This window comes from Biomphalaria glabrata, chromosome 8, assembly GCF_947242115.1.
Source record: "Biomphalaria glabrata chromosome 8, xgBioGlab47.1, whole genome shotgun sequence".
Taxonomy (NCBI): Eukaryota; Metazoa; Mollusca; class Gastropoda; family Planorbidae; genus Biomphalaria; species Biomphalaria glabrata.
In genome coordinates this window covers 23,381,416-23,394,994 of record NC_074718.1, presented here as the reverse complement: position 1 = coordinate 23,394,994, position 13,579 = coordinate 23,381,416, and the positions used below count along the sequence as shown (strand labels likewise).

At 36.2% G+C, this 13,579-nt stretch overlaps 1 protein-coding gene across 3 annotated transcripts in view; it reads left to right on the top strand.

Moving 5' to 3' along the window:
- Positions 1-13,579, top strand: part of LOC106050871 (uncharacterized) — a 93,099-nt gene that overhangs the window by 73,840 nt on the left and 5,680 nt on the right. For 2 of the 3 annotated variants that reach the window (XM_056038919.1, XM_056038918.1), the window contains exons 20-25: positions 1,004-1,124; positions 2,856-2,959; positions 5,701-5,806; positions 8,879-9,023; positions 11,183-11,249; positions 11,707-11,770. In XM_056038919.1, coding sequence (XP_055894894.1) covers positions 1,004-1,124; positions 2,856-2,959; positions 5,701-5,806; positions 8,879-9,023; positions 11,183-11,249; positions 11,707-11,770 — 607 coding nt within the window. The remainder of the gene's footprint in view (positions 1-1,003; positions 1,125-2,855; positions 2,960-5,700; positions 5,807-8,878; positions 9,024-11,182; positions 11,250-11,706; positions 11,771-13,579) is intronic. The other variant, XM_056038920.1, reaches the window with a different exon arrangement.

Here is a 13,579-nt window from a genome sequence, read left to right as displayed (position 1 = left end):
ATATCTGAATAGAGATTCGAAATGTCAGGGAATTAAACCTTTTCAATATCTGGATAGAGATTCGAAATGTCAGGGAATTAGACCTTTTCAATATCTGAATAGAGATTCGAAATGTCAGGGAATTAGACCTTTTCAATATCTGGATAGAGATTCGTAATGTCAGGGAATTAGACCTTTTCAATATCTGAATAGAGATTCGAAATGTCAGGGAATTAGACCTTTTCAATATCTGGATAGAGCTCTGAAATATGAGGGAGTTGGAGCTTTGAAATATCTGAAAAGAACTTTGAAATGTCAGGGAATTAGAGCTTTGAAATATATGAATGGAGCTTTGAAATGTCTGGGAATTAAAGCATTGAAATGTCAGGGCATTAAAAGCATTAAAATACTATGATTGAGAGCTTTGAAATATCAGGGAATTAAAAGCATTAAAATACTATGATTGAAAGCTTTGAAATATCAGGGAATTAAAAGCATTAAAATACTATGATTGAAAGCTTTGAAATATCAGGGAATTAAAAGCATTAAAATACTATGATTGAGAGCTTTGAAATGTCTGGGAATTAAAGCATTGAAATGTCAGGGAATTAAAAGCATTAAAATACTATGATTGAGAGCTTTGAAATATCAGGGAATTAAAAGCATTGAAATGTCAGGGAATTAAAGAATTGAAATTTCAGGGAATTAGAGCTTTGAAATGTCAAGGAATTAGAGCTTTGAAATGTCAGGGAATTAAAAGCATTAAATACTATGATTGAGAGCTTTGAAATATCAGGGAATTAAAAGCATTAAAATACTATGATTGAGAGATTTGAAATGACTAAACTAGAACATGAAGATGCCAGGTCATTGAAATGTAGGACATGAAGAGTGAGGGGAATAAAAGCTATAAAAAAAAACTTCTTAAGGCAGACTATAGAGAATCTAGCTTTTTGTACATAAAGAAAATCCAATTGAATATTTCCAATGTTGAAGTTTTTTTTTCTGCTTTCCTTTTGACTAGCTCCTATGACAAACTGTGGCATTACGATGCATGCACGCTTATTAATTTAACAGTCACAAGTGTTGTGTGTCAATGTCAAAAAATGGTCGATGTTGGAATTATTAATCTTATACCCCAAGAGGTGAAGTCATTTAATTTTTTTATTTCTACTCTCTCTTCATCTCTCTCTCTCTCTCCATCTCTCTCTCTTTTCCTCTCTCTCTCTCTCTCTCTCTCTCTCTCTCAAATGTTTCTTTGTAATGAACATTTTTGACATGAAAAGATGGACTCGTAATAGAAGAACATGGAGTTCGGACGAAAACGGTCGTTAGAGGAAGCGATAGTCCAATAAGGAAGAAAAACAACCCTGTTGCGGTGCCTATGGATCGAGTCCATTATACTGGCGGATATGTAAGAAAGCCTCCAACAAACATCTTACTCCAACAAGCATCTTACTCCAACAAACATCTGACTCCAACAAACATCTGACTCCAACAAACATCTTACTCCAACAAACATCTTCCTCCAACAAACATCTTACTCCAACAATTATCTTACTCCAACAAACATCTGACTCCAACAAACATCTTACTCTCCACACACTGTTCCTCAAAGGGTCGTTATGATGGCGAACATGTTCACGAATGTCGTGCTAAAGAGAAATGAATGAGCGGGATCTTCCCCGGTGTGCTCGGCCTTCAGCATCGCTTCCAATCCGATCATCTTGAGATCAAAGCTATCGATAATAGAGATGTGAAAATGTAGGTGTTCTTGGATCTTTCCCAGACAGAAGTTAGTTCAGATATGCAGATAAAGGCGAGCTGACGTTGGTTCCCAGACAGAAGTTAGTTCAGATATGCAGATAAAGGCGAGCTGACGTTGGTTCCCAGACAGAAGTTAGTTCAGATATGCAGATAAAGGCGAGCTGACGTTGGTTCCCAGACAGAAGTTAGTTCAGATATGCAGATAAAGGCGAGCTGACGTTGGTTCCCAGACAGAAGTTAGTTCAGATATGCAGATAAAGGCGAGCTGACGTTTGTCTAATAGTTACAAGAATCTTAGAGTCAACTCTTTAAACATTTACGACGAAGAAGCACTTGATTTTGTTTACTGGAAACTTTCACTTACGATAATGAAGCAATAAACAGAATGAGACAACCATCATGTAAAAGTAGAAATTGATTTGTAAAGAAACTTTTTTGATGTTACATGTTTCTTTTTTCCTTTCCTTCTTGTCTCTCTTTCTCTCTCTCTCTCTCTCTCTCTCTCTCTCTCTCTCTCTCTCTCTCTCTCTCTGGTTCCAGTAACAGATTCTACTGTTTAATTCCAGAGTGATGTTGTGGTTTAGATTTAGATTTAAGTTGTGCTTGAGTAGTCTTGGTTAAACTATTACAGTTAGGTTTAACGCAAACGCCCATGGAACGTTCGGATATTACCTAACCACTAAAGGGGGAGTAATGGATTTGTTACACGGGTGAGAAGATATGAAGATTTACTACGTAACAAAGCACAAAATAATCAAATAAAATAACTGGTACTGTGGTCAAGTGACTTTCGCGGGTCCGACTTTCCAGTAAGGGCTATACCATGGATCTTCAAAAAATAGTACTTGAACAAATATTCACGTTTTTTTTAAACAGCACGAGTCCTCCCCCCCCCCCTTCCTCCCGGGTTTGCCGGTGGCCGCTCGATGTAGATCTATATGTGCAGAATTGAAAAAAAAAAATGAAAACGTCATCGCAAAACATTCCTGTTGCTAATTAGCCGTTAGGACACATTCTTGTTATGTTACTCGGGGGGAGGGAAAGGTATGGCGTTACTTCCTATTCAGATGTTCCCCTATCAATCTCGTTCATGATGTATTTGTTGTCAGAAACCAGAAAAACCTGAGAGTCAGAGTGAAAATGAAGTTTATGTTGGATTCGCCTTCAGTATTCTATCTTGCATCTTTCTCCTGGGTGTGCTGCAAACTAAGAGGTTAGTGAAGAACAACAGTTGTTAAAAGTGTTACACTCGAACTTCGATAGTTGAACCCACGATCACTATGTGTTCATTCTAAAGAGCAGCGCCCAAGACCATTTTCCCAGCATCATAAACATTGTTTTCATTAAAGTTTTATCCTTTTTTAAATGTGTCCTTTAAGATGCTGTTCTAATGTTTATAGCGATACAAATATAATGAATTCGTTTTAATCGTTACTCTCTTATGTTTGAAACATTTTATGTTCCCTATTTCAAGCTGTTCCTTAGGACTTCGAATGTTAATGAGCACACCCGGCCTTCCACTCCTTCCCTTGGGCGTCACCTTTGTTTGTTCAACCATTTTATCAACTCGCTCTATATCTTTTTTGTTTTTGGATGCTCTGATTTTTGCATTTGATTTTTCGACAAATTCTATTTATTTAATGGTCATCAAATTTTGCATACTCTATGACAACACACGATATCCCCCCCAAAAAATGAATTAATTACTCAAAATTAATTAGTTTTGATTTAATATCTAATATAGAGGAATACTAACGCAGTAAGCTAAAGCTAGACAAGTCTTGTGTAGAGAAGAAGGTGTATTAAGCTAAAGCTAGACAAGTCTTGTGTAGAGAAGAAGGTGTATTAAACTAAAGCTAGACAAGTCTTGTGTAGAGAATAAGGTGTATTAAACTAAAGCTAGACAAGTCTTGTGTAGAGAAGAAGGTGTATTAAACTAAAGCTAGACAAGTCTTGTGTAGAGAATAAGGTGTATTAAACTAAAGCTAGACAAGTCTTGTGTAGAGAATAAGGTGTATTAAACTAAAGCTAGACAAGTCTTGTGTAGAGAATAAGGTGTATTAAGCTAAAGCTAGACAAGTCTTGTGTAGAGAATAAGGTGTATTAAACTAAAGCTAGACAAGTCTTGTGTAGAGAATAAGGTGTATTAAACTAAAGCTAGACAAGTCTTGTGTAGAGAATAAGGTGTATTAAACTAAAGCTAGACAAGTCTTGTGTAGAGAATAAGGTGTATTAAACTAAAGCTAGACAAGTCTTGTGTAGAGAATAAGGTGTATTAAACTAAAGCTAGACAAGTCTTGTGTAGAGAATAAGGTGTATTAAGCTAAAGCTAGACAAGTCTTGTGTAGAGAATAAGGTGTATTAAACTAAAGCTAGACAAGTCTTGTGTAGAGAATAAGGTGTATTAAACTAAAGCTAGACAAGTCTTGTGTAGAGAATAAGGTGTATTAAACTAAAGCTAGACAAGTCTTGTGTAGAGAATAAGGTGTATTAAGCTAAAGCTAGACAAGTCTTGTGTAGAGAAGAAGGTGTATTAAACTAAAGCTAGACAAGTCTTGTGTAGAGAATAAGGTGTATTAAACTAAAGCTAGACAAGTCTTGTGTAGAGAAGAAGGTGTATTAAGCTAAAGCTAGACAAGTCTTGTGTAGAGAATAAGGTGTATTAAGCTAAGGCTAGATAAACCTTGTGTAGAGAATTAGTGACCAGAATTGAAAGATATCTAGAGTGAAATTAATGAATTCAATGTTCATGTCAAGATTATATCAAAGACTATCTTCTGTATAATGTTCATGTCAACATTGTATAAAGACTGCGTATATATCATCAATAATAAAAAAAACATTCTATAAAATGTGTTATTAACTTTGTCATAATCACCATTTCACAGGGATAAAATACATTGATATTAAAGTTGCAAACTGCGACATATGTGTAAAGATTTTAAGTTAGTTCTTTGAGGGGCGTAACTTAATGCCCCAACTGTAGATCATTAAAAGCGTTACAAGTATCATAAAGTACATTCAACAAAGGAGTAGAAAATTAGCATACTATAGAATACTATAGAATACATAATCATCAATACTAAAAGTCTTAAATGTGCTCAAATTAAGTATTCCAGGGCGCATAGGCTAGATTTAATAATAGACTAGATAAGGGTACGTTGCATTACCCCAAATATTCTGTATAGACATAGCAAGAATAATAATCACCAACACTATACTCAGACCAGGCCAGCTCTCCAACTGGCTAGACTGACCACAGGAAACCTTATTGTCCCCCCCCCCCTTAAAAACCCCGTGCTAAAACAGTTCACAACTCACAACTAATAAAATAAACACACACAATCTCACATGTTACACACCCCTGCTGTTGACACTATGGTACTACATAACTGAAGTGTATTGGAAATACTAAGATAAAAATGAGAGAATATGAAACAGACAAGCAATAAAATAAAATTACAAGAAAAATAGAAAGATACTCTTAAAAAAAACAAACCAAAGCTTATACGAAGTGTAATTGTATCAATGAGTTTGGATCAGTCTTGTCACTAAATTCAACAACAATAAATCTGTGCGATTACGAAATATTTTTACCAATTGTTTTTGTTTAGTGCAATTTCGTGCTATTAGCTTTCTCAATACGCTATGATCCTATCACTTGTCTGGATCAGTTGGAAAGGGGTGGGGAGAACAAAAGTGGTATCTGAGTTATTGTTACCGTGATCGCTTTTTAATTTCATTTATAAAGAAAAGTTGAAAGTCCTGAATTCAAACTTTAGGGCTTGAGCCAACACACTAACCACTGTGCCAAGGAATCGCTTTTGAAATAGAAAGTTTATAGTTATCTATTCTAAGCTTCATAATTTCATTTTTATTATTTACAGCATAAAATGAATGAAACAATGAAATATTATTGTGATCTATATTTTTCACACGTTTTTTTTTTCTCAGTGAAGGCCTGGATGTAGTCATCTGGAATCTTGGGTTGACTCTACTACTATTTGAGATCTGTTTTTTGTTCTTCTGGATGTCCAGGCTCGACAAAACTGTAGAATCAGTAAGATAAGTATTAACTTGCTTCAAAAAAGTTAGTTCTAATCTACCTCCAGGTTAAGTTAATTCTATCTTCCTTCAGGATAGGTTAGTTATATCTTCCTTCAGGATAAGTTAGTTCTGATCTTCCTTCAGGATAGGTTAGTTCTGATCTTCCTTCAGGATAGGTTAGTTCTATCTTCCTTCAGGATAGGTTAGTTCTATCTTCGTTCAGGATAGGCTAGTTCTATCTTCCTTCAGGATAAGTTAGTTCTATCTTCCTTCAGGATAGGTTAGTTCTATCTTCCTTCAGGATAGGCTAGTTCTATCTTCCTTCAGGATAAGTTACTTCTGATCTTCCTTCAGGATAAGTTAGTTCTATCTTCCTTCAGGATAAGTTAGTTCTATCTTCCTTCAGGATAAGTTAGTCCTGATCTTCCTTCAGGATAAGTTAGTTTTAGCTTCCTTTAGGATAAGTTAGTTCTGATCTTCCTTCAGGATAGGTTAGTTCTGATCTTCCTTCAGGATAGGTTAGTTATATCTTCCTTCAGGATAATTTAGTTTCATCTTCCTTCAGGATAGGTTAGTTATATCTTCCTTCAGGATAGGTTAGTTCTGATCTTCCTCCAGGATGGGCTAGTTCTGATCTTCCTTCGGGATAATTTAGGTTTCATCTTCCTTCAAAAAAGTTAGTTCTGATCTTCCTTCGGGATAAGTTCTGATCCTTCTTCATGATAATTTACATCTTATTAACTTTCAAGAAAAGTAAGATCTATCTTGCTTCTTGGTTGTGGAGGTCTTTTGTTCTTTCGTGATCAGCGAGTTCTTATCTTTATCCAGAAAGTGTATATAACTACCTTTCTTTCTGATAAATACAAACACACACAAAATTTTAAATACGAAAGACATTAATTGCTTTAATACACAATTAGCCTTTTTATTACAAAGCTTATATCTACTCATTCTGTATGTCTGGTAAAAAATGTGTACAAGTTATTTCTCCCACAGTCAATATCGGATCAAGTTAAATTTTTGCACAATTATTTCTAGTACCTGTCAAAACAACAATCAATCTATATATATAATTCTCTTCATCCCTTAAAAGTTTAAACGAGTAGTAACGAGTAAAGGAAAGATCACTCTCTTATTTCTCTGTTACGGTCGTAGCGCAGCATGGTGTTGTGAATGAAAATGGTGCGAATTTGGATATTGAATGGAAGTGGGATTAAAAAGGTGGAAGCCGAAGGGATGGATAGGAAGAGAGTTGGAAAATATGTTTACGTAATTTGTGATAATATCAAAGTATTTTTAGATTAACACTGCGGTCGCATAAGTTGCAGTGGCTTAAGGCCGGCCCTGTAAAATAGCGGCGTATGCTACGCCGCCGGTCGACTAGTATATTTTTAAAAAAGTTAATTAACTATGGTAATAAATTATTTTGTTTAATATCGGACAAGGGAAAGAAATCGCACTTAACAGATGTGGTATAAGTTAATTACTTCCCTTGAGGAGGCTTGAGCTCTGAGTTCGACTTCAAGTCGTACAACTGTTTGTATGCATTTAAAAAGCGATCACGTCAACATTCATACATTTAAGCCCTTCCGCCCCCCCCCCCCCCCCCGTGATAGGATCGTAGTGCATTGAGAAAGCTAAAATCATAAAATTGCGCTAACCAAAAACAATTTGTACAATTATTTCTAATCTCACAGATTTATTCTTGTTAGTCTAGATTTATCGCAAATTTAATTACGGAACTGATTCAAAGTAATTGATGCTACTGTGTTGTAGATTACCTTGTTTTTTGTTTTTTTTTAAATTATGTTTGTTTTTCTTGTTCCCATTGTTTGGTCTTTGATATCTTATAGGGCCTAAAGTAGAACAATTGTTTGCCTTGATGTAAACCATTTATACGTCCAATATATCATTTATACGTTCCTGAGTGGGGGTGCGGTGGCTGAGCGGTTAAGCACTTAGCCTCCGAACCTGGGGTCCTGGGTTCGAATCTCGGTGAAGACTGGGATTTTGAAATTCGGGATTTTTTGAACGCCCTGAATCCACCCTGCTCTAAAGGGTACCTGACTTTAGTTAGGGAAAGTAAAGGCGGTTGGTTGCTGTGCTGGCCACATGACACCCTGCTTTATTAACCGTTAGCCAAAGAATCAGATGACTTAACATCATCTGCCCCATGGATCGCATGGTCTGAAAGGGGACCTTTACTTTTTTTTTTTTTACATTCGTAAGTCATGGTCTTTAAAAAAGCATGGTATAATAATGTATTCATATTGTGTTTGAAACCTTCATTATCTTTGTATTGAAATAGTTTTCGAAAAGTTATCTTACTTAGACTGTAAGTAGTTACCGATTGAAGGGGAAAAAATTGGAGCAGAATAAATAAATTGGATATAATATATCCCTAAGTAAGAGGTCATCTTAAAAACAGATGACCTTTACAGCATATAGATGGCAAGGTCTGAAAGGGTTACTTTACTTTTTACTCTATGTTGGAGGCGGGTGAGGTTTAGCAATTCTTCTCGTCAACTTGACCCTCAGACTCCAGAGGTTATATTCATTCAGGTTCTATATTGTCAAGAGACGCTGTGAAGAGACACAAGCTGAGCTGGTTCGGTCATATTGTTAGATTGGATTCACTTTCAGAAGTCTTTAAACTCCCAAAAAAACATGGCATAAATATTCCTGGTTCTTGGGTGAATTCGAGGGGGCAGGGACGCCTCTGAGTTTGTGTGATAACACAAACTCTCTTTGTAATCCTGTTGGTTTTTTTTTTATTTCCATTACAATTTTTTTCGACAACCTTCAACTTCGAAAAGTATAATTAGATTAGACAAGGTTGTTAGGGGCGTCCATAAGTTTTAAACTTCATGATGAGTCCGCTTCTGTGGATTTGTTATTAAAATTAATGTGTTGCTATGCTTTCTTAGTTGTAATATTCTGTGTGTTTATTCATTTCATGATTTCAGTCATCAGACCTTATACCTGAAAGTTAAAAATTGTACAATGCACACAATACCCGAGTCAATCACTGCTCAGCTGTAACTGTTCTTTGACGTGTATAGCCTATTTACACTCACTCTTACAGGTGCTGTGCTACTTCCTACTGATCCCTGTGCACTTTAGTTTTACCGCCACCTGCTTCTGGTTCTGCTGTTTGTCCATACAGATCTTCCTGATACTAATTGCCTGGAAAGGGTTGTGTATTGGTGTCATGCAAATCCTTTCATGGGGTATGAAGTTGTTTTTTTAAAGATTAATTCTCGATTCTTTAATTTCAAAAATGTATAGAAAACTAGAAGGTTTAAGAGTTGGATAGAGAATTTCATTGACAGAGGACAAGATGGGTAGACTGTTAGATAAACAGTCTGACTGACTGACATATAGATTGTCAGTATAATTATCATATAGATAAAATGTCAGCTAGATTGACAGCTAGATAGACAGTAAGATTGACAGCTAGATAGACAATAACATTGAGAGCTAGATAGCAAGTAAGATTGACAACTAGATAGACAGTAAGATTGACAACTAGATAGAAAGTAACATTGACAGCTAGTTAGACAGTGAAATTGACAGCTAGATAAACAGTAAAACTGACAGCTGGATAGACAGTAAGACTGACAGCTAGATAGACAGTAAGATTGACAGCTGGATAGACAGTAAGACTGACAGCTAGATAGACAGTAAGATTGACAGCTAGATAGACAGTAAGACTGACAGCTAGATAGACAGTAAGACTGACAGCTAGATAGACAGTAAGATTGACAGCTAGATAGACAGTAAAACTGACAGCTAGATAGACAGTAAGATTGACAGCTAGATAGACAGTAAGATTGACAGCTAGATAGACAGTAAGACTGACAGCTAGATAGACAGTAAGACTGACAGCTAGATAGACAGTAAGATTGACAGCTGGATAGACAGTAAGACTGACAGCTAGATAGACAGTAAGATTGACAGCTAGATAGACAGTAAGACTGACAGCTAGATAGACAATAAGACTGTAAGCTAGATAGACAGTAAGATTGACAGCTAGATAGACAGTAAGACTGACAGCTAGATAGACAGTAAGATTGACAGCTAGATAGACAGTAAGATTGACAGCTAGATAGACAGTAAGACTGACAGCTAGATAGACAGTAAGACTGACAGCTAGATAGACAGTAAGATTGACAGCTAGATAGACAGTAAGACTGACAGCTAGATAGACAGTAAGATTGACAGCTAGATAGACAGTAAGATTGACAGCTAGATAGACAGTAAGACTGACAGCTAGATAGACAGTAAGACTGACAGCTAGATAGACAGTAAGATTGACAGCTAGATAGACAGTAAGACTGACAGCTAGATAGACAGTAAGATTGACAGCTAGATAGACAGTAAGATTGACAGCTAGATAGACAGTAAGACTGACAGCTAGATAGACAGTAAGACTGAAAGCTAGATAGACAGTAAGATTGACAGCTGGATAGACAGTAAGACTGACAGCTAGATAGACAGTAAGATTGACAGCTAGATAGACAGTAAGACTGACAGCTAGATAGACAGTAAGACTGTAAGCTAGATAGACAGTAAGATTGACAGCTAGATAGACAGTAAGACTGACAGCTAGATAGACAGTAAGATTGACAGCTAGATAGACAGTAAGATTGACAGCTAGATAGACAGTAAGACTGACAGCTAGATAGACAGTAAGACTCACAGCTAGATAGACAGTAAGATTGACAGCTAGATAGACAGTAAGACTGACAGCTAGATAGACAGTAAGATTGACAGCTAGATAGACAGTAAGATTGACAGCTAGATAGACAGTAAGACTGACAGCTAGATAGACAGTAAGACTGACAGCTAGATAGACAGTAAGATCGACAGCTGGATAGAAAATAAGACTGACAGCTAGATAGACAGTAAGACTGACAGCTAGATAGACAGTAAGATTGACAGCTAGATAGACAGTAAGATTGACAGCTAGATAGACAGTAAGATTGATAACTAGATAGAAAGTAACATTGACAGCTAGTTAGACAGTGAAATTGACAGCTAGATAGACAGTAAGATTGACAGCTAGATAGACAGTAAGATTGACAGCTAGATAGACAGTAAGACTGACAGCTAGATAGACAGTAAGACTGACAGCTAGATAGACAGTAAGATCGACAGCTGGATAGAAAATAAGACTGACAGCTAGATAGACAGTGAAATTGACAGCTAGATAGACAGTAAAACTGACAGCTGGATAGACAGTAAGACTGACAGCTAGATAGACAGTAAGATTGACAGCTGGATAGACAGTAAGACTGACAGCTACATAGACAGTAAGACTGACAGCTAGATATGACACATCTTGACGATGTTGTGATCTCCTCAATATTATGATTGTTTCTTCCAGTTGTGCCTATTGTTTTTGTTGCCGCTATTGTGGCCACCTTCCAAACCTCTTACACGGAGCCTGAACGGTAAGAAAAAAAAGCGTTGACCTTTGACTGATAGCTAGGTCTTTGTACAGCACATTGGTTCAGCCTGACCAATGATGCCCAGGCCGGGCCCCTCTTTTATTTCAAATCCGTGAAACCCCTTTTTTTAAAATTACAATTCCGCTTTAAAAAAAGCCAAAATCTGGGCGAACACGGTTCTCGAAAACGGCTCTAGCGAATTTCCTAGAAATTTGATAGTCTATGTAGCTACTATATCTTTAGGAAAAAAATTGTTAGCTAATTTGAAACACATGCAATATTCTGATTTGATCGATATGATTTTTTTTTAAATATTATAATCTTTAAACTTAATTTGTGTCTCTATATTGAACACACATAAGTCTACGGCTATTACCACAGAGCAGCAGCAGTGTATCAACTCTATACACATGTAACTATTTAACGTGAAATGACCATGGCCACGTGTTTCTCTTCCCAGCTGTTTGATGACTAGAAATATTCTCGTGACTTTCGCTTTTCCTCCAACTGCAGTCGTCGCAGGGGTGAGTCATACACTTTTTTTCATTGCAGGAGTGAATGCAGAAGTAAATTTTCTAAAACTTTTACTAATCCTAAACCTTTTAGGGGAGAATAAAAAATATCCCTAATATTAGCCCTACACCTCGAATTCAAAATTCTTGATACTTCAAATTAGAGAAAAAAATTTTGTAAAACTTTAGTCTTACATTGTTCTTACTAGCACTTCCTTCAGCTTAACATCACAACCTTAATTTCACAATCACAACAATACGTCCACAAACAGAGGTCCCCAAACAGAGGTCCCGACATCTAAATTCAAAATAACATCAATAAGTCTTATACGTCCCCAAACATACGACAAGACATCTAAATTCAAAATCAGATAAATAAGTCTATACGTCCCCAAACATACGTCCCGACATCTAAATTCACAATCACATCAATAAGTCTATACGTCCCCAAACATACGTCCTGACATCTAAATTCAAAATCACATAAATAAGTCTTATACGTCCCCAAACATAGGTCCCGACATCTAAATTCCAATCACATCAATAAGTCTATACGTCCCCAAACATAGGTCCCGACATCTAAATTCCAATCACATCAATAAGTCTATACGTCCCCAAACATAGGTCCCGACATCTAAATTCCAATCACATCAATAAGTCTATACGTCCCCAAACATTGGTCCCGACATCTAAATTCCAATCACATCAATAAGTCTATACGTCCCAAAACATACGTCCCTAAAATGAAATTCACAATCACATCTAAAAGACTACGCGTTTCAAAACATACGTCCCTAAATTTAAATTCACAATCACGTCTAGTAAGCCTATACCTAACCCTAATTTCAACATGACATCTAACATTAATTTCAACATGACATCTAACATTAATCTTCAACATGACATCTAACATTAATCTTCAACATGACATCTAACATTAATCTTCAACATGACATCTAACATTAATTTCAACATGACATCTAACATTAATTTCAACATGACATCTAACATTAATCTTAAATACCAAATGCTGAAAGTGTGTCGAGAAACTTTAAGTCGAGAATTCCTGACAACTACAAATTTAAGAACAGAGTCATCTGGCAATGACGTTTGTCTTTTGTTATGTGCTTGCCTCTATTGTTTAAACTAAAACTTCCTTCAAGCTCCAATAGTTAGATCTCTTTTAGTCTTATAAGTATGGACAGTACAAGAAGTGATATGCATAACTATGCAAAACATAGATCTACAAATACATTAAAACAAGTGGTATGCATTACTAAGCAACACCTAGATGTACACAGTATATATGATTGCTACTTATGCTACACCTAGGGGTACACAGTATATATGATTGCTACTTATGCTACACCTAGGGGTACACAGTATATATGATTGCTACTTATGCTACACCTAGTGGTACACAGTATATATGATTGCTACTTATGCTACACCTAGTGGTACACAGTATATATGATTGCTACTTATGCTACACCTAGTGGTACACAGTATATATGATTGCTACTTATGCTACACCTAGTTGTACACAGTATATATGATTGCTACTTATGCTACACCTAGGGGTACACAGTATATATGATTGCTACTTATGCTACACCTAGGGGTACACAGTATATATGATTGCTACTTATGCTACACCTAGTGGTACACAGTATATATGATTGCTACTTATGCTACACCTAGTGGTACACAGTATATATGATTGCTACTTATGCTACACCTAGTGGTACACAGTATATATGATTGCTACTTATGCTACACCTAGTTGTACACAGTATATATGATTGCTACTTATGCTACACC